The 24,083-nt window shown below is 53.2% G+C and overlaps 1 protein-coding gene across 4 annotated transcripts in view; it reads right to left on the minus strand.

Moving 5' to 3' along the window:
* Positions 1-231: 231 nt before the first annotated feature.
* The window catches only part of P2RY6 (pyrimidinergic receptor P2Y6), a 50,773-nt gene continuing 26,921 nt past the window's right edge, over positions 232-24,083 (minus strand). For 2 of the 4 annotated variants that reach the window (XM_025209390.1, XM_025209391.1), the window contains exon 2: positions 232-6,497. In XM_025209390.1, the coding sequence (XP_025065175.1) occupies positions 5,484-6,473 (990 nt within the window). In that variant the 5' untranslated portion in view covers positions 6,474-6,497 and the 3' untranslated portion in view covers positions 232-5,483. Of the gene's footprint in view, positions 6,498-7,175; positions 7,300-17,127; positions 17,310-24,083 lie in introns of those variants that run through there. The other 2 variants (XM_025209389.1, XM_025209388.1) reach the window with 2 other exon arrangements.

A 24,083-nucleotide genomic window follows, 5' to 3' on the forward strand; every position in this document is an offset into this window, starting at 1 on the left:
CCACCCACATTGTACATATGGCATAGACATGTGAGCCCCCATCAGCTCTGTCAGTCCCTGGGCTGTTGCCTGGAAATCTGCAATAAAGCAGTAATGAAACCACCCTTTCTGGGACTCTGGAGTCTTTGTGGTCATCTCTTTTGGTTCCTTTGGTACTTTATACCAAGGTGAGGACACACCTATAGAAAGAGGCAGGCAGCACACACAAACTGACATTCTCACTAATGGGCAGCATCTTCCATTTTATTGTGATTTCCAAGGGCAAGACAATAATTTATCACCTCTCAGGGCTACAATATGGTATCTTACAAGCAGGCATTGACTTATGCCTCTGCCATCCACACAGGGCCAGCAAAGTGACTAGGGGCGACAGAGCCACTGAGATACCCATCTGTGGGGATGGTGCAGTGGGCATCTTGCAGTCAACATGAGAGATGAACGGGTCACCAGAGACCCATGAAATACAACCCCGTGCACCCAGCGATTCCCTCAGTACCTGAAAGTGCCTCCAGCACCCAGACCACAGCCACAGCAGGGCCGGAGGTACCGAATAATACTGCTGTTATTGTGCGCGGCAACAGCTCTGGGGGTGACACTGAAAAGGCGGCAGCAGCCACAGCCGCAGAAAATGCAATCACTTGGCAGCAGCAGAGAGGGGCCCGGAGTCACAGGCCATGACATTTGCAGCTAAGGCCCATTGCCAACTGGGAAAGTCCAAGCACCCATCCGATCTGGTGACTGCTCTCTAGCACTCCCCAGTCCTTGATGCTGTAGAGAGAGGCTTAAACCCCCAAAGCTGCATTTTGTTGTTCCACGTGGGCTCCATCTGAACCCCCTTAAAGTCAAAGGAAAAGATTCCCGCTGATTTCAGACAGCTTTGGACCGAGCATGACAAATTTATTCCGGGTCAGAAGTCCAGTTAAAGAGAGTGGACAGATGAAACACTTACACCGCAGCAGTCAGTGTTACACCAGCAAAGGAAGCAGACACAGTGCAGACCCCTAAAGTGTCTGCACAATTGTGCACAATCCCCTGAAGAGTCACCCTGAAAGAATCACAGGTAAAACTTTTCCAGTGCAAGTTAAACCAGGTTAGGGTTGGTCTGTCCATGTCTATCCCGGGGTAACCAGCTGCTCCAAACAACCAAGTTCTTTATGTACTTCTCCACCATCTAGTACCATAATAGCCACCGACTGTAGAAGCTGTCTCAGAATAGCTATGCATCTCATTGTTCCCGCTCCCAGAGTTTTATCTTGGTGAGCACAAGCAATGTCCGGGTCACTAGAACATATGTTTGGCTGCCTGTGCCCTCAACCTATTTGACAAACTCCAGATCTCTAAGGCTCACTGTCTGGCAGGGCTAGATTGTATCCGCTGTACTCCTCCTCCCCTCCATGATTTCTTAAAAAAGGGAGCCTAGATGAGCTCGATAAACTCCCCACGGGAGAACGGTGCCCAGGGGGTGGGGAATCTGCAGCCCGCTCAGTGAGGGCTGCTCTGCTCTGGGTCTGGGGAACCGAGCGATGTACCGTGGAACGTGGAAAAATGAATCCACCCTTGGTGCAATAGCCAAAACAGGGGGAAACCAACTTCCCCATGTGCATCTGCTTAAGAGTAACGCCATCTGCTTATCCGTCCTCCAAGAGGGTCACACGCCTTTCTCAGACCCCACGCTGGCTCAGCCCAGCCCAGCCCTCCTCCCTACAGCCCCAGGCCAGCTTCCTGCCTTGCATCCACTTTGCTCCGTGCCGCAGTCTCAGCGTGGAGCTGTGCGGGGGGGCCCTGAATTGTTCGGTGACCTTCACGGTGTTTCACTACGTGCTTTGGTTCGGACGTGCCCCCTGCAAAACCAAGAGGCTTGGTTATGATGAAATGCTTCAGAAGGAGGAAGCAAGCAGGGATGGGGTGGGGATGGGTTTGGTCTCAGCCCCGACCTTCCAGACTTGAACAGCCCTATTAAATTGACCTCACCATAAGGTTTTCTCACCCGCTTTGGGGCTGTGGCTGCTGTCAAAATTCCAGCTGGCAGGACCCGCTCGCTGCAGCTCGCCTGAGTCTCAGAGGTATTAGCCCCTTCAATGCTCCCTGATGCAACTCCATTCATGCCAGGAGCTTTGAGTTGGCATCGCTGGGTTCCCCTGGGTTGCCACCAGTGGAAGAAAGCCCAGCTTTGCTGCACAGCTGCTGAAAGGTGATGAGCCCCAGGGTTGGAAAACCATGTGACAGCTTGAACACGCGGTTGGACGTGAGGCTCTTCATGCTGCCTCTTGGTTAACTGAGTGGCATGAGCACTGCCAACCCACCAACCCCACCGACCACCCTGTGCCAGGATGATCCCCCCAGTCAGCTCAGTGTCCCAGCTCCACTGACTGCTCCTGTGCTGTCAGCTTGGTGCGTTAGAGGCTGTTTGTGAGCAGAGCATGAGCTGTGTCTAGGGAGAAGCCTGCCTGGAGAGTCTGAAATGATGGCTACATGTCCACCAGTCTCCTTTCCAGGCCCTTTCCCCAGCCCCAGCATTGACTGCTGTGATGTGTACTCCAGCTGTGCTGTAGGAGGGAGCATGACACCAGGACAGGTGCAACAAGGCCTCAGTCAAGGCAAAGAAGACTTGGAAAAGGTGTGGTGGGATGGGAACTGGAGGCAGAGTGGGGAGGGACATGACCAAGGTCACCCAGCAGGTCAGTGGCAGAGCTGGGGAGGGTACTTGGGTCACTGGTTAAGTAGAGCAGCCTCCACCCTAGCAGGCAGGTGAGTTGGTGGGAGCTGGGGGAGGCGTGGCATGGCCACCTGTGTCCTGCACAGCATATCACACTGCCGAGTGACCCAGGTAGCGGGTTCACCCTGCTGGAGTCCTTGCTTGGCCTGCGGCTGTTCCCCTGTAAACGCCTCCACACAACAGTCCTTTTGCAGTGCCCATGTTCCCACCACCCTGCCCCTGAGGGACCGGCTTGGGGAAATCGAGCTGGCGTCCAGCTCTGTGAGCCACAGGACATCCCAGAATCCATTGCCCACCCTTGCTGCTGGTACGCCTCTCTGTGCAGGCCCCCTAGGCACTCTATGACCTGCTGAGGCATTATAAGGTAGCCTTCCCTGAATGCGCTGCTACAGCCTGGAAGGTCTGGATGTATGTGTTATTCATTATTCAATTATTCATATTATATTGTGTCCGTACTGTAATGCAAGGGCAGAGGCTTAAGTGAGTATAACGTGCAGCAGGGAGGAAGGGAGGCAGGGGGGCATGGGAATGACCTGGGCTGCAGTCTGGCTCCCCCCCAGTGGCTGTCTGATCTTTTATTGCTGCTTGGGGCATATTACTTATGCTGCATGGGGCATAAGCACTGCCTGTGCCCCTCCACTTATGCAGCAGCAGCTCCCGTGATCAGCCTAGGATGTCCCCAGTTCCACCCTGGGAGGACTGGCCAAAACCAGCAGCTATGGTAGGAGCACTGGGGGTGACACGGTATATTAACTTTTATAGAAGCAGGACATTGGCTGCCATGGTTCCCCTGCTTTACCTGGGGCTGGGTCGGGTGTGATGTCTGTGTTGTGTCAGAGCTGATGGTAGTTTTACAAAGAGTTTAGGTTATGGATTTGTATAGGCTGGTGTGGATAGGGATGATCCTACCTCAGGCAAGGGCTTGGACTAGATGACCTCTGCAAGTCTCTTCCAGCCTGACTTCTCTGTGATTTCTATGATTAAGACCTGGTAGGATGGACAGAGCTGACTTGACAGAATAGGGGGATCTGTATATCTTCATCAACTTTAACACTGATGTTCAATGTAGCCTCAGGGGGTGATGGAGAAGTGACATCCGTAAAGGGCCACATTCATCTCTGCTGTGAGCTACCCAAATCCACTGACCCCTAGCCAATTCCTCTGCAACCATGCTCCATTGCATCTGGGCAGATGTGCTCCCTTCTCCTTCCATCCTCCCCTATAATTAAATGCTCTTCAGTATCCAAGTATCAAAACAGAGCTCCAGCAGGCCAAAGCAACCCGCAGATGTACCTGTGCTAACTCAGTGCACAACCGAGTATTACAAGCCAACGAGCAAAGCTAAAAAGCAGACTTATCGTTGCCACGAACAGCCACTAGGGGGGCCATGGATACATGCTATGCTTGTACATGCCAAAAAAGGAATTGCAAACATTTTGGGAACTCTTTTTTTTTAAAAAAAAAAAGACAAACCCAATGCTGGGTTCTAGTTCCTGTGAAATCAATAAATTAAAACCCCCTGTGGAGGGTGGTAGAAATACCAATAATATCAGGTACCTCAGGCCCCTTCCAGAACTGCCCAGGTAGCTAATAAAACATTAGAAACTTAGGAAAACCATATTGTAACGGGCTTAAATAGAACAGAGCAGAATACAAGAGAGTGAGATCTGAATGGGCAGTTTCCTTTTTGACCTCATTGTTCTCCATCAATAAAACTGAATATTCTCCCATCAGAGTCTTCCTTTTCCTGCCTTCCCAATGCTTTAGTAGACTCCCGAGATCTGAGGAGACCTCTTGCTGTAAGTTTTCATTGGGTCTATAAGTCAATGTTCTGCTCAGGAAAGCTGAGATGAGTTAGTGATGTACTGGCGGGGTCACCAACCAGGCCCACAATACTCCTTGCCCATCTCCCCCATCACCAGGTGCTGAGTACTGAGAGGGATCAGGCATTGACACGGGGAAGAAACAACCAAGGAGTTGTCCCATGGTGCATATGTCATTGTAAAGCAGCTGACGGTTTGCAGGGCAAGCTGGAGCACCTCTGTGAAGCCCAGAGTGGCTTGCAAAACACCCGGCTTCCAAGCTGGTTGAATGCTTCGCTGAGAACAAAACTCATTGGGCCCAACGCATCGGACCCACCCTGACCACGATCATCCTCCTGGTTCATGGCAGGGTTCACAACCCCAGCCCCGCATGTGGGTGCCGGCCTTCCAGAGGTCACAGGGATGGACCCACCAGTCCCTCAGAGGCTGGGGGCTAATACTGAGCAGCCCATCTACTGCGCGCAGCAGGGGCCCCAGGGCTGCAGTGCATTGTGGAGAGAGAGTCGTAGACCCAAATACTGCCTTTGAACCCCTTGTCATGCCATGCACAGTCCTGGCCATGCTTCCCTTCATGTCCCAAGGGGCCTCTTTTAGCTCACGTTGCACGTTGGATACCAACAGCCAACTGCTCCTGGCGCTCTCCATCATCACAGCCTTATCCAGATCCTCTCTCCACCCCGCTCCCCACAAGGCAGGTCAATAGGGGATCACCTATTCCATACAGAGGCATGCTTTGCATGTCCCAGGTGGGGAAACTGAGGCACAAGTGGCCAGAGAGGGAATTGAGGTGATAGCAGCAATTAGAGTTCAGAAGCCCCCGGCTACCAGCCTTGCACCCAGGAGAATCAGCCCTTGCCTCTTGCTTTCCCTCCCTGTGGCTGGGCGTTGCAGGCTCCTGGAAGCCACAACCTCTTGACCTCTGAGTTATCCCCTCTCCTTGGCGCCTAGGACCCGTAGGTGATGCACCGGTCGTGCCGCCACTTGGAGCTCATCTTGTCCAGCAGGTACCGGGTGCTCTCGCGAAACTTGCGCTGGGTGAAGTAGAAGAGGATGGGGTCCAGGACACTGTTCATGCTGGCAAAGGGGCGGGTGCACTTGTAGGGGATGGCAAAGGCCTGCAGGACCTCACAGTCCACGCTGGGGGAGGAGCGGACGATCAGGTAGATGGTCTTGGTGAGGTGGAAGGGGAAGAAGCTGATGGCAAAGACGATGACCACGATGATGATCATGCGGATAGCTTTGTCCTTCTTCTGCCGCACGGCCAGCCCGATCATCTCATCCTTCTGGCACAAGATCCGTGTCATGCTGCAGTAGCACGCCAGGATGGAGGTGAAGGGCATGAGGAAGCCCATGGCTGTCAGCGCGATGCCGTAAGGGAAGTAGCTGGCCGAGCGGTCGGGCGGGCTCAGGTCGTAGCACACGGTCCGGTTCCTCTGGGTGCCCGTGGAGGCGAAGACGAAGGTGGGCAAGCACAGGGCCACCACGATGAGCCACACCACGCCACACACCAGCCAGGTGAACTTCTTGCCTCGCTTCTTGTGCCAGGTGGAGAGTGGGTGGCAGATGCCCATGTAGCGCTGGATGCTGATGCAGGTGAGGAACATGATGCTGCCGTGCAGGTTGGTGTAGAACTGGAAACGCACGAACTTGCAGGTGAAGTCGCCGAAGGGCCAGTAGTCCTTCTGCGTGTAGTTGTAGATGAGGAGGGGCAGCGAGCACACGTACAGCAGGTCGGCCGTGGCCAGATTCAGCATGTAGATGGTGGTGCGGGTCAGCGCCTTCCGGGACACCCAGATCTGCCCGATGACGACCAGGTTGAGAGGGAGCCCCACCACGAAGACCACCGAATACACCACGGGCAGCAGGATCTGCTTGAACTCTTCATGGAAGGTGCAGTTGCTCTTCCCCCCCGCAGGCACAGTGAGGTTGTCCATCCCTGGCGCTGGCCTCAGCAAAGCCTGCAAACAAAACACATGGGCACAGTCAAGGACTAGGATCATCCCAAGAGCTGGGTGCTACGTTAATGCCCCTGGGAGCCACGAACCCCAAACTTAACCCTGTGGCTGTGAGCACAGCTCCATCTCCCACCCTCAGCTCTGCCCCATGGACCCTCCATTTGTTTTAAGGCCTGGCTTGCAGGTTTTCAGGCCAGAAGACACCATCACAGCCCCCAGGATAGCCCAGGCTATGCCTTCACCCCAAGACTCCTGCACTGAGCTCAAGGCTACTGGTTGATCCAGAGCATGTCTTGCATGATGGTTTCATTGTGGACCCCCTGTTACCACGCAGCCCCAGACCGCACAGACCAGACCCCTTTCTGCAGCCTCCTTTATGGACCGGTTCCCCACTTATCCAGAGCTGCCCCGTCCCTTCGCTGTCATGTAGGAGGGTCACACAAGCACCTAGGACCCCAGACAAGGTCAAGGCCCCTCTATGCTCAGTGCTGTACAGATGCATGGTGAGTTCTCACCTTGAAGAGCCTACATTAGTGAAGCTCAAGGCAGACTAAGGGAAGGAGGGAGGAAGCATCATCTCCCCACATCTTGCACGTAGGGAGAGTGACTCAGAGAGATGCGGTGACTTGTCCTGGCCACAGTGTGAGTCACACACCAAGCCTGGCCTAGTGCTTTACTCACCAAGCCATTACCCTGCTCCTGCCACTGGCTCAGCTGCAACATTGCTGGTACCAGTCTGGTCCCTTGCAGCCCCAGCTGCCCAGAACAGCCTCTGCATCCTGCTTTTCCATCACCCCCTGCAACATCTCTTCCCTTGGCTCTGCCTCTTCCTCTCCGTCGTTAGTATTCCAGCCTCTGTGCGTCCTCATTCAAAGGCATAAATCAGTGTGGGTCAAGCAGTGATGCCACAAATTAGCCTTGTACTCTCCCCAAGTGCCACTCTGATCCCTTCCCCTGTCCAATCTGCTGCTCTGCTTTCTGCTCCCTGTCCTATTTGCCGTTCTGCTGCCAATCCCCTTCTGGATCTGCCGTGTGCCGCAAAGAGAGGCTGTCCATGCCACTTGTGGCATGTGTTTACAGGGTGGCTGCCCCTGGCAAAATCCTTTAGGGATGCAGAGATCCCTTTGGGCAGGTTGGGCCTGGAGGAAAACAGTGCTGCTCTGGTATTGCCACCGGCTCACTGCAATTGCCTCGTGCCAAAGGTCACCCAGTGCATGAGCAGCACTAAAATCATCACACATCATTCCTCATCTCAGCCTGGGCAGAGCTCAGTGATACGCCAGCACCTTGTCTACACCATGGCTTTGCTGTCCTAGCAGCATGGGACACCTGTATACAACCCTAGTGTAGAACAGGCCTAAATAGTGTGGATACCACCAGGTACCACGAGAACTGTTTCATGCGATGTCTTCCCCAGAGGGACCATGAACCCTGCATAAAGGAAAGAAACAGTCTGAGAAAGTGCAATCTGCACAGGAAGCAATGACCTCAGCTAATGAATACCGCGCTGTCCTAATAAGGGCAGGCCACTTCCTCCCTGCTGGGCCACGACAAACCACACATGCATAGGTCCCAAACTCTGCAGGGAGGACAGGCTGCATAACACCCAATGCCCAAAGCAAAGGATGGCAGGTTGCAGAAAGTAACTGGATCCTTGTAGCCAGGCCTCATCCAGCTGCCCCTGAAATCAATTGGAGGCAGTGGGAGCTAATCCAGCCCTAAATGCAGGGTGGTAGCCATGTGCTCCCCTGAGTACCATACAGAGTGCCCAAGCACAGGGACATGTGCACTAAGGTACTCAGAGACCCACGGACCAGAGATGGCCCCACGTGATGGTTTGAACATGCAAACCTTCCACCGGGACAGGGCTGTGCTGTGCATTGGCTACTCCGCGGTAACTGCTCATGTGCCCGCTTTGACCCGGTGGTGAGCGGGAGCAAAAGAGCAGTAAATTACTGCAGGTTAGTCTGCTTTTACCCTGGGCCATGACCTCATCCTTTTAACCTCATGGCACGGCACTTGCATGTCCACATCCCGATGCGGATTCCCGATGCAACCAACGTGGCTTACAGGGGCGGGTGAAACAAGCAGGGCGTCAGTGGCAACAAAGGGACCCCGGTGATGGAGGGGAAGTGGGGACGGGATGCAGCACATATCGCTGCAAAGCCCCTTTGTTTTTGGTTCCTGCTTCCCATGGAGATTAGGGTGCACCAGTTTGGGCTGCTGCTCATCCCCTGCACCAAACAATGAGCTGGGGCAAGGCAGAAGCCCCCTGGGTCCCTTCTGTGTGGGAAAGAGCATCAGTGGAGCAACACACGGGAGATGTGCCAGCTGCCCTATGTCAGCTCCGCTCCAACAGGGATGACACTGAGTTGGGGCCAGGCCCCAAACCAGGCACCCCCATGATGAGAGGAGAGGCTTGGCTAGTGGACAGGACTGACGTCGAGGGGACAGTGCTCGGTGGAGCCAGTCTCTGCTGCAGGCACCAGTGTCCTGAGGGAACTCAGCACCTCTGTGGCCTGGGAGGGGACCCGTGCCATAGTGCAAGACTATAGGGTCCCCATGAGACCCCGAGAGGTCCCAGGTGGCCTTGGGAGCCAGGCTAAAGAGATGTGGTCACCAAAGACAGAGGTAAGCATGACCCAGATGCTGAAATGTGAGCCCTGCTTTGCTGGGAGAGTTAGTTACCGAACAAAAAGCAACCCAAGATAGAGGGTTTGGCAACTAAACTGAAAGAAACCACCACGAAGGCCACAGGAGGCAGCAGGAGCTAGTGGGTAAAGATGATATTCTTGGCATCGGGAGACTTGGGATCTGTTCTCAGCTCTGCTGCTGACCTGCTACGTGGCTGAGCCAAGTCCCTTCGCCTCTCATTTTCTCTTCATTTTTGGGGTAGTTTGAAGCAAGTGACCTACCTGAAGTGTTTAGGCTCTATCCCAGCACACGATGGTAACAGAAAGGAAGAAATTAAAGGAAGAACATAAGCAGGAAATAGAGCTTGTCTTGCATTGCACAAGCTCCTATTGTTCCCCAAACCCTTAGATCGGGGAATGAGTGGGTTGTTGAGAGAGCGAATGCTCAAGAGAGGCATTTCTACAACTCGAATGTAGGTTTTTTCAGCAGACAACACACACTCTTATGCTAAGACATGCACTAGTTACCTTGCTAGCAAGGTTTGCTCCCTGTCCCATTGATCAGTCAGTTCAGGGTCTCGCTGGGACATTCAGGAGCATAGTCCAACGAAACTTTCTTCCCAAACTGTTTTGTTTCTTACATATTCATTATTTTTACTGGTACTCTTACTCCTATGACTGGCTACTTACAGGATACTTATATTATTGATTTCTTACTATTGGGCATTTCCCTAAAACCTTATATGCATAGACACACCCACACCTGCATACCTGTCTTATCACACATCCTCTCTCCCAGAGGGATGTGTCCCATTGACAGTGTTTAGGCTTCGGCAAAATGTATAATTACTTGCCTCGCTCTAACCAGACAGCGACGTTCTCACCCGCTCAGCTGCGATGCAGCACCTCGCAGGAGTGGACACTGCCAGCTTTATGGTCATGCTGACATCCTAGCTCATCTCAAGGAAAACTAAGCTTCGGGTCTAGAAAATTGTCATCAGGTCATGTATAATCTATGCCAGTCAACCCTGGCTTCTCTCACAAAGCCCCGTGACATTGCTAGATCATTTTGCAAGGAAGATTTTACCGAAAATCTTTGGTGTACTGCACAACATGATCCCATAACACAGGAATGTTGCATAAGAACCAGTAATGAGCAATATGGATTATACAGAGTCCCAGCCCCGACAGAAAATCAGAGCATGATGACTACAGTGGCTGAGCCATATTGAAGGGATGGAAGCAATCCGGATGCCAAAGAAATGGCTCCTTGGGGTGCCGGAGGGGAGAAGGCTGCCTGGATGAGCGAGGTTCATTACATGTCTTTGAGTACCTTTGTGTTTGCATGCAATGAATCCATGGACGCTTTAATTTATGGCGAGCCAAACAAAACTACATCCAAGGAGTTTTACTTTGATGCGCCAGAAAGACTTAAAAAACATCCAGAAAACCCACTCGTGCAAACAGTCACGCCGTTGCAGAGCAAGAAAGAGCAAAACATGTGCCGTGTACAGAGGCCTGGCATCAGCTTCATTAAAGAGCCCAATGCTCTTGGTTGAGGAGCTGCAGGTGACAGCCCTGCTCTTGTGGCACCATGGAGATTTCTACCACCCAGGTGAAGCTGCTGTATGCGTGGACAGATTTGGTCCCAGACTGTGCAACAAAACTCCCCCTGGGAACTACAGGCCGTCGCAGAGGCCAGGAGCACCCCTCCAAGAAAGCCATGGAGCAGCGAGCCCAGAGAGGAGAACTTGGCTCCTCTTCCATGCAACACTTCATGGTGCATGCTGGTTCCTGCCTCGGGAGACGTCCGACGGGAGAGACGGGCGCGCAGGTGAGAGAGGTGAGTCTCATCGCTGGGGGCACGACTGGCAGGCACTCGGATGCTGCCAGAGGGACTCAGCGTGGCATCTGCGAGGGTCAGACAGACTCTTCTGCAAAGCAAGGAAGCCCGTCAAGGACTTCTGACCCGACACAGAGCCCTGCCTTCCTCTGCTCTGCCTGGTCCAGCAGATCAGCTTAATCCACCGGGCTGAGCAGGAGAAGATCCTGGAGGTCTCCTTCCCAATCTACTGCCAAGCTGAGGCAGCCACCTCTCTTCTGCCACCTCTTTTACCTGCTTAGACTGCCAGGGCTTCCTGTCGCCTGCTCCTCTGTGTACGTACAACACCCAGCACAAAGGAGCCTGATCCTGGCCGAGCCTCCGGGGGCAACTATCATACAAATAATGCTGTTTTCAGGAATGAAGCATCAGCTTTGTTTCCAGGTGCCCATAGGAGAGATTTGTTTGCCCAGCAATGGTACGACGCCGCTCCTCTCTGATGATAAACCTCGCCTGGTGGGAAGATTTCAACCACCGTTGATCTATCTGCAAGACCCCGCATTGCTGTGGGGGACAGCAGTCCCTCTTTGAGCAGTCCCTTACCATCCTGTCTGCTGAGATGCAGGACCCTCACGGAGCAAAAGGAGCAACTTCTTCAAAGCTGTCCCACCACCGTGTCTCGACATACGTGGATGCCATCTGGGCTTCTAGCTGCTCTGCCCACATTAACCCCAAGTGCCAAGACAGCAAAAGCGACAGCGTCACAGAAGCCACAGTGCAGTCACATGCAGCCACCTCTTGGGTGGAACAAGACAGCCGTATAACACTAACCAACGCATAACAGTGTAGGACCAAAAAAATCAATCCCTGGAGATAATGCAGTGGACCAGAGCCCAGGTCTGGGAGTCCAGTGATCTGGATCCTCTGCCTCTGATTTACTCTGCAATGTTAGGCAAGTCATTTTTACCTCTCCATGCCTCAGTTTCCCTGCTTATAAACATGGATATTGATATTTCCTTCTACTCTGCCACACCTTTGAAATCCATAAATGACATTTCCAGAAGCTCCCAAGTGACTTAGTAATCTGAAACCCACCACGGACCTCTCTGCATTAGGTGTGAGCATGGAGGTGCTGGCAGATTGATATTCAGTGAGAATAAGGTTTCTAAATCATTCAGATACTTGAGATTATTATCTGGTATCAGTCACGTCGCCACCCCTCTTACAGCGCAGAAGCAGACAGTACACGCAGAGCCAAGAGACAGAAATCTTACCAGCCTATTGCAAAAATCACCCATGTGTTTGTTGCAGGGGCTGCCCCCACGTCATCCTCAGGCTGGTGATGCCAGCCCCTGCTCTCTGCCACGCTGCTAGTCACACAAGCAGGGACACGCTTGGGCAGCATCGAATCGCAGCACCGGCTGTTACTCGGCCCCTGAAAACACGCCTGCTTCCTCGGCGTTTCCAGCATGACGCTACCCCTGATGGGGCAATGCTTTCCCTTTTCATTCAGGCTGTGCTGCGAAATGGAGCAGGATGGGGAAACAGAAAGCGCTCGGCCATGCCTGGCAGCCTCAGCACTTCCTGAGCACTTCAATGGTTTCATCATCCTGAGAAACATGAGATTTGGGTTTCCCCTTCACAGAGCTGAGCCTGGAGCCGCATGCCTCAACCAGGCCAGTTGTGTAGGGGAGGTGGGGGCATGCTTTCATAAATGGGCTCTGATTTTCAGTGCCCAACTGGACATACCCAGCGCCTCATGCTCAAACATGCCAAGGCTCCAATGAAAGTCAATTAGCAGCTGCGGGGCTAAAAAAAATATCAGACCCTAAATGTCCACACTTGGACAAACAAAATTAATGGTCCTTTTGGGGTATATAGCTCTTCGTAGCTTGGGCCTGTGGGGGGCAGCAGTAGAGTATAGGGGGGTGCTCTTCTGCAGCAGGGGTTCGCTGGTCAGGTCAGTGAGCAGGACTGGGGCCCTAATGGGCCCTTGAGGAGTGGATGGGAAGAAGACAGCCAACGGTTGGCGTACAGTCAGGACTTTCTGCAATACCAGCCATCACCTATCCTGGAGTGCCACTGAGCACCAAGTATCACACAGGACTATCGGTGCACGATGCCTATACGACTACCTCTGCACCAGGCTCTGTTCATACTGGTTTCCATGTCATCTAGATCACTGGCTCAGGTCCCTGGTGTCCCTTTTCAAGCATGAGACTGACTGCACCAACACAGTTGCTTAGGTGGCACCCTGCAAACCTCGCAAACACCTTGTAGGATTATGTCCTCACGGTGTTTTGAACACAGACACACATGCACACACATCCTCTCCAGCAGCCAAAAGCTACCAAGTCAATTCAGAGTAACAAGCTGATGCATGACTGATGGGAAAAAAGCACCATTTAGGCAGAGAAGCCTGTTGGTTCCAATGTTATTTTAGAAAGGAATGAAAAATAACAGCACAATGAATGAAAAATACCTTGCTAGAGCCCTTTAAGGCCCTGCCCCTGCTTTAGCAGAGAAAGATATGGGATAGATGTGACGGGGACTGGAGAGAGGCTCAGATTTCAAGAAAAAAGCAGCTTTTTCCCAGTGATAAAATATTGCATGGCATACAATCCAAACTAGCTCCCCCCAGCTATTCCAAATTCCCTTCTTCATGAACTGCCAGTCTCCTGGATATATCGACTCCCAGCTTTGTCAACGCCTTGCATACGCTCAGGCTCACCCACCGTGCTCTGTCTCTTTAAATGTAGTTAACTAAGGCAGATGTTTTGCCAGGGCAAACAGCTGGAGCTAGATTTCCAGAAGAGCTCTGTGCCCTGGGTACCAAGGGCTTCGGAAACCCTGGCCTTCAGGGCTTGCCATGTTCCTTCAACTATAAGATGCCCTTGAATTGAAGACAGGCCTGAATTCCTCGACTCTCCATTTAAAAAAACAAAACAAATCATCAAGTACACGCTGATGATCAACACATGCTGACAAGGGGATACCCTGCATGGTGCATACAAGGGCCATTTCCTTTTTTTCATATTCGCTTTAAGGACATAGGCCAATTTCAGAAGAAATATTTTACCTTAAAAATCTCTGAGGAATAAAGGCTAGGACTCCTCAATCTAACCCAACATACCTGCAAAGGCCTCATCTTTACCTGTGGCCAGTTGTAGGCTGCTCTTGGAGTTTCAGCTACTGCACCATGTAGCTGTGGGCGAGGGATTAAAGTAGGGATCTGGGAGCTCCTTGGGCAGACGGCTGCCTGGGAATGCAGGGGGCTGGGTTTGATGGCCCCGTGTCCAATGTGGGATGGAGCATTTTAAAAAGAGACGCCACCTGGATGTAAAACCCCTGGCTTCTCAACACCTAGTGGGCATCTCTTCTGGTGCTTAGTTCACCTGCACTGCACCTTTCCCAGTCTGAACTCTGGTCCCACCAATGTACCCATGCTAGATCTTGGTCTAGAGTGAAGATCCAGTCTTGGTATCAAGCGTCTCCTCCCAGGACACTTGGTTATTTCATGACTAAATCACCCTCTCTTCTGGATGGAGCTGCTCTGGTCCCTTGTCACAACCCATGTCCATGGCCCTTCTCTTGCCCCTCCCCTATTTTTGCACTATTCTTATTGAAATTCAGTAAGAGATGCAGCCTCCCAGCGATGCTCCTACCAGCACTATGTCCAGGCCCTCCCCAGCATCCTCCTCCTTGTTGCTATATGGGTGGACATTGGGATAAGTTCAGCCCAGGGAATGACACCCAGGCCCTGAGACAGGGAACTTGCTATGCGAATGAGAGGAGGGCAGAGATGCAGCTCAGGGATATGCCCACTAGATGGTTTGGGGTGTTGATTGCAGCCGTGTTGATTTGGGTAAACGCGATATCTTTTATTAGCCCAACTAAATAGTTGGAAAAATTGTTCTTTGCAAGCTTCAGAGGACGAACAAGGGTGTTTGCACTCAAAAACTTGCAAAGAACAAATTTTCCAACTATTTAGTTGGTCTTATAAAAGATATCACATTTACCCAAAGAACCTGGTCTGCCCACTAGATGGTGTAGCTCAGATGACAATGAACAGAGCGGGCCAAGCCAAACGGGTCCCTGGCATCCCCTGGGCACTGCAGCTCCTTCACAATTCACAGCCAGGAGCCTGTGAAGGTCTCCAGCGTGATTCCCCTGACCTGCCTCGAGAGGCCCCCAAGTGCGTGCTCACAAGCTGGATCCACTTGCTTAGCCTGGGCTTTGCTCTCTCCTGTTTGCAAAGGGCGATGATTGTGCTCTGGCATGTTCAGCAACCATGAGAAACAGGAGGTACCAGGTATGGATAGAGCATGGGCAGGATTTAGAGGGAGGTCTGCAGCTGCTACCATAACACACCAAACAGAGGGGAAGAGGAGAGACGGGGAGGGGGCAAGTTATAAACGCCAAGCCAGAAAAAGAACTATTCAGCAAATAGAAGGTTTTCAAACGACATCTTATAAACATGTGCATACACACTCACACACACATGTGCACACATGAGCACACATACACACATACAAACACATGCACATGTATGCACAGGCACAAACATGCATGCACACACTTCTTTTTAACAACCCAGCTTACTGGAAAAGCATGGTGCTCTCATGGAAGCCATCTGATACCTATTTAAATGCAAAGGGAAGTCCCCCACTGATTTCAGTGGGAACTGGAGAGGTCTCGATGTGATCCAGGGGAAGTAGGCAGTCAGAGCTGGCACGTTTCCCTGCCATCACTCTCTGCAAGGCTCATAAAACACAGTCGCAAGTGCGATGTGCCTGCCAGTTTGCAGACAGGTCTCACGGGACTGGTACCTGCTCACTGGCAACTAGAGTCTGGCTGCATTCATTTTGGTACCTCCCTGGAAAGCCCCAGAGGCCCCGAGGCAAACATACTGCTGCCATATACTGAGGCAAGTCCTCTTCTGGAGGCAAAGCTGCCCTTGCCCAGGAAAACCCACCCCGGTTCCAACCTAGGGTAAATTCGTCCTGGGACAAGGTAGTTTTTGGCCAGAACAGCTGTTTCAGCACCGTTGCTCCAAAGCTCCCTGTCCTGGGGCAGACACGGCTCTGGTGTGCTGCAGCATGAGTTGAACCAAGGATGCTAGAGGTGCGGGGACTATGGTGGTCCACCCGGCACTCACTCGGTGCTTTCTGCCCTTTCAGTACAAGCTAATGAGTCTCCAACCAGAGCTCCGCTCTGTGCCCATGATGCCAGGACGGGCTGATCACCCACCAGCCATGCACCTCACAGTTGGCTGGTGTTCATCCTCCCTGCACCCCGATGCCCATGATGCCTGGACGGGCTGATCAGCCACCAGCCATGTTGGCTGGTGTTCATCCTCCCTGCACCCCGAGAGGCAGTGGAACATCATGCTCATTTCACAGATGGGAAAACTGAGGCACAAAGAGACCCAGGCACAGGCTGGGAGAGCTGGCAAGGGAATGCAGGTCCTCCCAGCCCTGGGAGAGCTCCCTCACCACTGCATAGAGTCTGATCCAAGTAAAGAGCTTTTGTGCCTGTAACGCGGAAGGAAGGGAGAAAGGAGCCTCTGGTCGATGAAAGCCAAAGGGCTCACGGGCTGCAGCTAGGAGTAGACGCTACTTCTCAGAGAGCCCTGCGGGTTCAAGCTTGTGAACACCTCCTCAAGGGCACATGCCACCCCCAGCTGGTCTTTGTCACCCTGTCCCGAAAACAAAGCCAGCTCCTTGCTGTTTCCTTCCCAGTGCAGGGAGTGTCTAGAGCGGGGAGTCAACCTTTTTGGCAGGCATGGCACAAAGTAGCCCCACACCTTCCCCGAAGGCCACTCCAACCCTCTTCCCCTGGCCGATCTGCTGCTCTGCTTTCTGCTCCCTCCCTCGTGCTCCCTGCCCAATCCACTGCTTCCTACCCATGCTCCCTGCCTGATCACCTCCTGTTTTCCGCCCTGTGCCCCTGTCTGATCTGCTGCTCTGCTTTCTGCTCCCGGCCCTCTCTGTTGCTGCTCGTTTTCTCCCTAAACTGCTGTGCGCCACACGCAGGGGCTGCCCATGCCACCTGTGGCAGGTTGGGCGCCCCTAGTCTAGGTCTTGGTCCATGCCCAGGTTTGAATGTGCTGAGTTATGGCTTCCTATGCAAGGTCACCCACCAGACTAGAGCATCTAATGCGTGCTCTGCTACTTACCACAGCTCACATCAGGGACAGCTGGGAAGGAAGCATGGCCCGTGGGGATGGCTTACCCCCCAAGTGACCAACTTGCAGAATAACCACCCTTCAGCCTCTGCTCCAGCGGACGGATGGTCCCCTATGTATCCTTGGCGGGATCTGGTGGAAGGCAAGAGGGTGGTAGGCACCGTGCATCATGCAGACAGATAAGACAACTGTAAAGGCAGCAAAGGGCTGTAAATAAAAGAAGCAGAACCGGAAAAGCAACTGGGTGACGCCCCGGGTGCTTGAGCAAGGAACAAAGCCCCAAAGTGATAGCATCAGCAAATCTGACTATCCGCAGGGTCCATTAACCACAGCCTCAAACCACAGAACAGGATTCGGGACTGACCCGAAAAGCAGGGCTGCAGCGCAGGCCAGAAGGAAGAGGACTCTCTGTGTTCATTGCTGACAGAGAGATCCTGACCCCCCTGTTGCCAGAAAACCAAGGTAGAGGGGACCAGGAGGGAGAGACAGCAGGACCTGGAGGGGGTCACACTGCATCAGCCTTATGACAATGAGAACCAGGTCCAAGTGTCAAGTGGCAGAGAGCAGCTGTGTGGCTGAGGGAGGCTTTGCCTATCCACACTGCCAACGGCCAAGCTAAGGAGAGCACGAGTGAGATGCATGGAGCTCGTTCCCTCCAGGGACATTTCTCTGGGCACAGACAATGGGAAGGAGAGCTCCTCATCCAGCGTGCTGGGATATTGCTACAGAAGGTGGCTGAAGAGCGCAGGTCCCACGCCGGGGCCGTGGTGCAGGGGCAGTCCACGCACTGCTTGTGGATGGTTTGCATAGAGCTGGTAGGCACGGCGGCTTCGGCCCTTGTTCCCAGCAGCTTCTGCAGCCACTTGTGCTTCTCACTGCCATGAACTGGGAAGAAGAGGCCTTGTCACCTCTTAAACGCTCTCCTTATTCCTGCTCTGCCAGCTTATTTCCCCCTCACCCAGCTCCAGAGCTGCGGGAGGCCGTGGCCAAGGCTTGAGGTGGCTCCTGCCACATCAGGGTGTCTGTGCTCGAGCAGTCTCTCCTTCAGATCACTGCATCCTCCTCTCCAGCCTTCATCGCCTTCAGTCACCGCATGGGTCCCCCTTGGTAACAGGCTGGCTAGGACATATCCCACCGCCCGCTTCACCTCCGTTCGCTTCCCCTGCAGTCAGCTGAAGGGCTCTCAGGGCTCGGACGGCACCACCCTGGCCTGCCTCAGGACCTCAGCTTCATGACACCAACACGACCAACTCCAGGGCTCTATCCGTGTCCTTCCCCCACTGCCCTCCTTGACCAGTTTCCCAGTGCCATCCTTATTTATGGGTTAATCTCCAACCCCAGTAGGACCAGCCTCTTCTGATGCCAGCCCCAGCTCAACACTCACTTCTTCTCTGATGGCCAGAAGAAGCCAATTTGTTGACCATGGCCCTTTCCAGATGTCCTTCACCATAGGATGGGATGGGAGGGGAAATGCCCCCCAGACATGACCTCCAATTTCTGCCTTTCCTATTGCATCCCATCTGCTGGGAGCTCTCTGGGGCTGGGATTGTTGTTAGTTGTATGCATTGTACAGCCCTGAGTTCAACCGCAGAATTAGCAGTATGGACTTGGATATCATGCGTGGAGCTCTGCTTTCAGGAGAGGCCAGGCCTGCTTCTCTTCCCAAAGCTTAGACACAGGCTTAGCTTCTCCTCTAGTTCAGTGGGTCCCAAATGAGGGGTCATGGCCCCAAGTGACAGCGCGGTAGTCATGAGTGGGGTCACAAGCCCGGCAGAAATCCAATGGCATGGCTTTCAGACCCTTGCAAGGTTTCCAATATGACAGGATCCAGACGCCTCACTGATGCGAATGAAGGGACCCTTCCACATCTCTGTGAGGTCAGAAAGCACTGTCTTTCCTGTTCCACACCTGGGGAAGTGAGGCACAGGGACCTGGCTTTCTAGTGCCTTGCACCTCATGTGAAGTTCAGCCAAGAAAGTTCTGCTGGAACGAACCAGCTCCACAAAACATTGCACCACTTCCAGCCCTGGATGCCGGTATCTCTCCCAGTGCGACACTGCGGGCCTGCTAATTAGCTCTGCTGAGAGGCAGATATTCTGTGCCTGGCATCATGTGCACGTGGTGCTTGGCAGCATCGTGAGGAGTCCTCGCAGCAGCTGCAGCAGGACGTTGCAATCCAAGACTGACTTTTCAAACTGGGGGCAAAAATCCCGTTTCAGGGATTCCTCAGAGGACACTAGGACGTGGCCTTACAATAGCACCCTGCTTCACTCCCCTGGAAAATTCAGGACCCCTTGGTCACTTCTGGTCTAAGACCCTGCTTTTTCCTCAAAGCCCTGACCCACGTGCAGTTCCCGCTGTCTTCCCTTAGAGACCCAGGGGCCAAGCACATTGTTGAGGACCAGGTTCAAGCAAGATCTTTCAAGTTGAGCAGCCAGTCCTGGAGAGGCATCCATGATCAAGGGAGCATTGTGGGAAAGTTTGGGGTTGGCCCCATTTTTCCATCTATAGGAGGTCGGCAATAGCTGTATAGCTCCCAGAGAGTCGTAATGAAGCTTAGTGCCTTCATGGACATGATTGTACCATTTATATGGCCTTTGTGACCATAGGGCCTGCAAATCTTGAATCTGATTTTCCTCACAAGCCTTCCTGTGAGGCAGGAGAGGGCAGGGACTCTAGGTCAGACTGGAAGACTGTGGCGGGGACCAGGGATTGAACCCACCTTTCCCCTGAGTTTGACTTAAGTGCCTTAAATCAGTGGTTTGCAATCTGCGGCCCTCAGGCTGGATCGGGCCCATGGAGCCACTTTATCCATCCTGTGGCATGGTGGCGGCAGTGGGATGGGCTGAGTTGGAAGCAGCCTGTGCTTTGTTTAGAGGCTTCTGCTTCACCAAGTGTCTAACCCCTGCTCCAGTGATCAGTCCATGCTGCGTTGGGCTCTATTACTCCAGTAAATGCTGGGGTGACCCCTCTGACATCCCCTCGGCATGGAAGAGGAACAGCTCAGAAGCGAGTCCTACCCCACATCTGCAAGGCTTCCTCACCAGAGGCCTCCCTCTGTGAAAACTCTTCTGACTTTTAAACCCTTTTGCCCGTGCAGTCATCTGCATCTTTCCCCCGTTTCCTCGTTTCCCTTGGCCCGTGCACATATAGGAAGTCACGGTGCGGCTGAAAAGTTTATTGGTGCCACATCCGTTCTCCACATGCTGAGTTTGCCAGAGCAACAAAGAGCCTTATTGTTTCCCGTGCTCATTCCTGTCCTGCCGTCATGAACAGTGATGTGGTCCAGACCCCTTTTCTTTCCCTCGTGCTACTCTAAAGAGCAAGCAGCGTTTCAGGACTTACCCCCCTGCTTCTGGCTTTTGGAGTCTTGGCTGCATACGTCTCTGCGGGCTCGGCTGTACGGCCAGCACCATCTCTGCTTAAGCCCTCCTCCAGGTCCCGGGCCCACGTGCCAGCTCCCGCAGCACCCTCTCCAAGCCAGAGTCCAATTTCCAGCCACTGAGTCAGTCGCAGAGTTTATTTGTTCAGTGGAATATCAATACACAGGAAAACAGCCCGTGACCTGCATGGGCTGAGGGGCTCTGCGGCTCTTGGCAAGTGCTCGGATATGAAGCAATTATTGATCTGCTGCCCGCTGGGATTTGCAAGAGTTCACAATTTGCGTTGAAAGTGTCAAGGAGACGCATCCATTTCCAGACGAGACCGGCAGTCACTCAGCCACATTGCCTTGGCCGTATCACTGGGGGCGCAGTGTCTTAGACCAGAAGTGACCAATGGTCCTGAATTTTCCAGGGGACCAAAGCAGGGTGCTATTTTAGGGCCATGTCTCAGTGTCCCCTGAGGACTCCCTGAAATGGGATTTTTGCCCCCAGTGTGAAAAGTCGGTCTTGGATTGCAACGTCCTGCTGCAGCTGCTGCGAGGACTCCTCACGATGCTGCCAAGCACCGCGTTCACATGGCACTCGGCACAGTTTATTTGGCTCTGCCTCTCAGCAGAGCTAATTAGCAGGCCCGCAGGGTCATATAGAGAGACATACCAGCATCCGGGGCTGAAAGTGGTGCCAATGATCTGTGCAGCATTAATTGTACCCTTCATGTTGCTCCCTGAAGCAAAATCATCTCACTTAGGGCTAGGTCTTCAAAGCCGGGAGGCACCAAACAGTTGTGGAGATTTTGGGATACATGAGCCCAGGTGATGCCTCAGAGGCAGGAACTGAACCCCAGTCACCCAATGCCGAGGGCTGCACATTAGCCTCAAATGCATCCTCTCCTGTTATCATCCATTATCCTAGGTGGCACAAGACATGCAAGTGAAGATGTCCCCTTCCCCATCAGGGAAAGGGGCCTGGAAGATGGGCTGAGCTGGGAGTGATTGCAACGGGCTGGAGAGATTGCAATGGGCTGGGAGTGCTTGCAATGGGATGGAGAGATTGCAATGGGCTGGGAGTGCTTGCAATGGGATGGAGAGATTGCAATGTTCTCCAAAAGATCCAGGGAGGAATATGGCTGAGGAGATGTAGGCAAACTGGGACGGGGAGCCCCATCTACATGTCAGGGTGGTGTGGAGACAGGAGGAAGTCATGGGGTGTCCACACAGGCCAGGAGGAGAGGGCAAGTGGATGGAGCTGAGAGCAACACCGGGGCCAGTGCAAGGCTGAAGGGAAGAGGTTTACTCTGGCCAGGAGGTGGGCAAGCAGCCAGCAAGAGGAGGAAAATGTGAGGGAGCAGGTCCGGATCAATACCAAAGCTTTCAGCCCATCGCTGTTGAGGGGAGGCTCCTTGCTGGCAGCTGGGGAGGTTTATGAGCCTTTTTCTTTGGCTATTCTCCATCGCTCAGGGACCGCATCCTGCAGCTTGTACTGACAGGCTGGGCGGACACCAGTGAACATGCCTAGCCCATCCCCGCCACGTTCAGAAGCCTGTAGCGCTGCAGAGACTTGATCCCATGGCCTCACACATCCTTGACACGTGCTCTATCCAGTTGATCATCCTTCCTCACCCAGCAAGAACGGGGTCCACCACTGCCCTCTAGCTCCCTGCTTTCTCCAAGCCAGACGTACCATGCAAAGAGACCCTAAAAACCGCGATGGCTCTGGGTGTGCAATTCAGACCTGAATCCAAACACCCCCCAAGAGGCCTAAGTCCTTCTCTGAGAGAAGTGCCTTTTCAGAGGCAAAAGCATCACTTTGAAAGGCACCATCAGTGGACTGGGGTGGGTGTTCAATAGTCAGAAAACTCCCGGGCTCCAGGTCCCATCCTCCAAGTCCAGCCTGCAAGAGGGGGCTGGATGAGCAGAAGGATCCCTTGCTAGCTGGCTAGAAGATCCTCATGCTAAGGAGGGGAAGGAGAAAGAAATGGAGAAGAAAGAAATGAGAAAATGGGAAATGGGTCCAAGGATCAGAGAGGGTTCTGCGATGCACTTGAAATCTCCCGACACACTTGGTATTTTCATACTGGGGGGAGCTGCTGGGTGTTTTGCCTTGGCGTTTCGGTGGGTTTTGGCCAATATGTCTCCAGGTTCTCAGGGTTTCAAGGTGCAAGGCTCTGCCTGGTCAGGCCCTTTCCAACACCCTGCAGAGAGGCACCGGTATTTCCTTGTTACACTCATCAGCCCTGATGGAGCAATGTAAAGGTTGCTGCCTTCATGAGTGCCTGCCCTTAGGTACAGACAGGTACTTAGGTGACTGCCCTCTGCTCCACGGTTTCCAGAGACAGGTCCTGGCTAGAGAAGCAGAGGGCACAGGGGCCCCCAGTGAAAGGAGCCTAATTTGGGGACTAACAGCCTGCAAGCACCAAGGGCAGAATCTATTGCATCTCCTTTCCTGCTCGTTAGCGAAGAGCGGGGAGTCTGGGTCAGTCCTGCTGTGTCCGGCTGTTACGATGGGGAGGCTAACCAGCGCAGTGCACGACTTTGATGAGGACGCCAGATCGTGGTGTTATCTTCACCCTACGGTTCGCCCCAGAGCACTGGGAACAAGCCACATGCTGGAAGCATGTTAGACCCCGCTGAAAGGCAGCAGCTGTTTGACAGCGCCGATGCACAACTGCACAGAGCAGGGAGTGAAGGCTACCCCGTCCAGTGGAAACCGCAGGGGATGGAGGTATACAGCCACCATGCAGGGGGCAGCTGGGGTGCCCTTGGACAGGGAGACACCAGAGCCCTCCTGACTGGAGCTGCCTACAATCATGGGAAAACAGGGCAGGAAGGTCTCGCAGGAGGGTGCCTCTAGTCCAATCCCCCTGCTCAAAGCCTCTCTCAGCCCTGTGTTTAATCTAGCCATGTAACCTGCTCTTGAAACTCCCTCGGATGGAGAGTCCACAACCCCTGATCCTGTCGCTGAACCACCCTCGCAGTGAGAAAGTTCTTCCTGACATCCCACCTCAATTTCCCTTGCTGCAAGACCTCCTCCTAGGTCAAAAGACAGCAGGCTGCAACACTGCAGTGCCTTATATCCTGCTGGGATTTTGATCCTTTTGTGGGTGACAGCGCTGCCAACACCTCTCTCCAGTTTCCTCAGCAGTCTCCAGTCAAAACGGAGAACCGGACAGGACCTCTGGTCCATCACATCCAGTATTGCATGCCACATGATGCCCTTCATAAACGGATCAAAGCTCTGATCACAGAGCACCGGCCCTGCCTGGCTTGCAGGCACTGAAGGGGTGACTCTATCCAAAGCAGTAGGGCTGAAGCGATTGCGTAAACTGTTTTCTTCCAGTGAACCCGGCTCTCAAAGGAGATTAAATTACAGGTGTGTTTGTGCCTGGTTGCACAATTCATCCCTCCTGCCGCAGGTGCGTCACAGGTGATGTCAGCTTCCTCAGCCAGCAATTGACCTTGACAGCTCCTTTCACACATCTGACTAGGACCTCAGCCTTTCCTTCCTGATCACTGACCCAAGGCAAATGCCAAGGGGAATTTATTGTTCTGCAAAGCATTTCTACTT

This window comes from Alligator sinensis, unplaced genomic scaffold (genome assembly GCF_000455745.1).
Source record: "Alligator sinensis unplaced genomic scaffold, ASM45574v1 scaffold594_1, whole genome shotgun sequence".
Taxonomy (NCBI): Eukaryota; Metazoa; Chordata; order Crocodylia; family Alligatoridae; genus Alligator; species Alligator sinensis.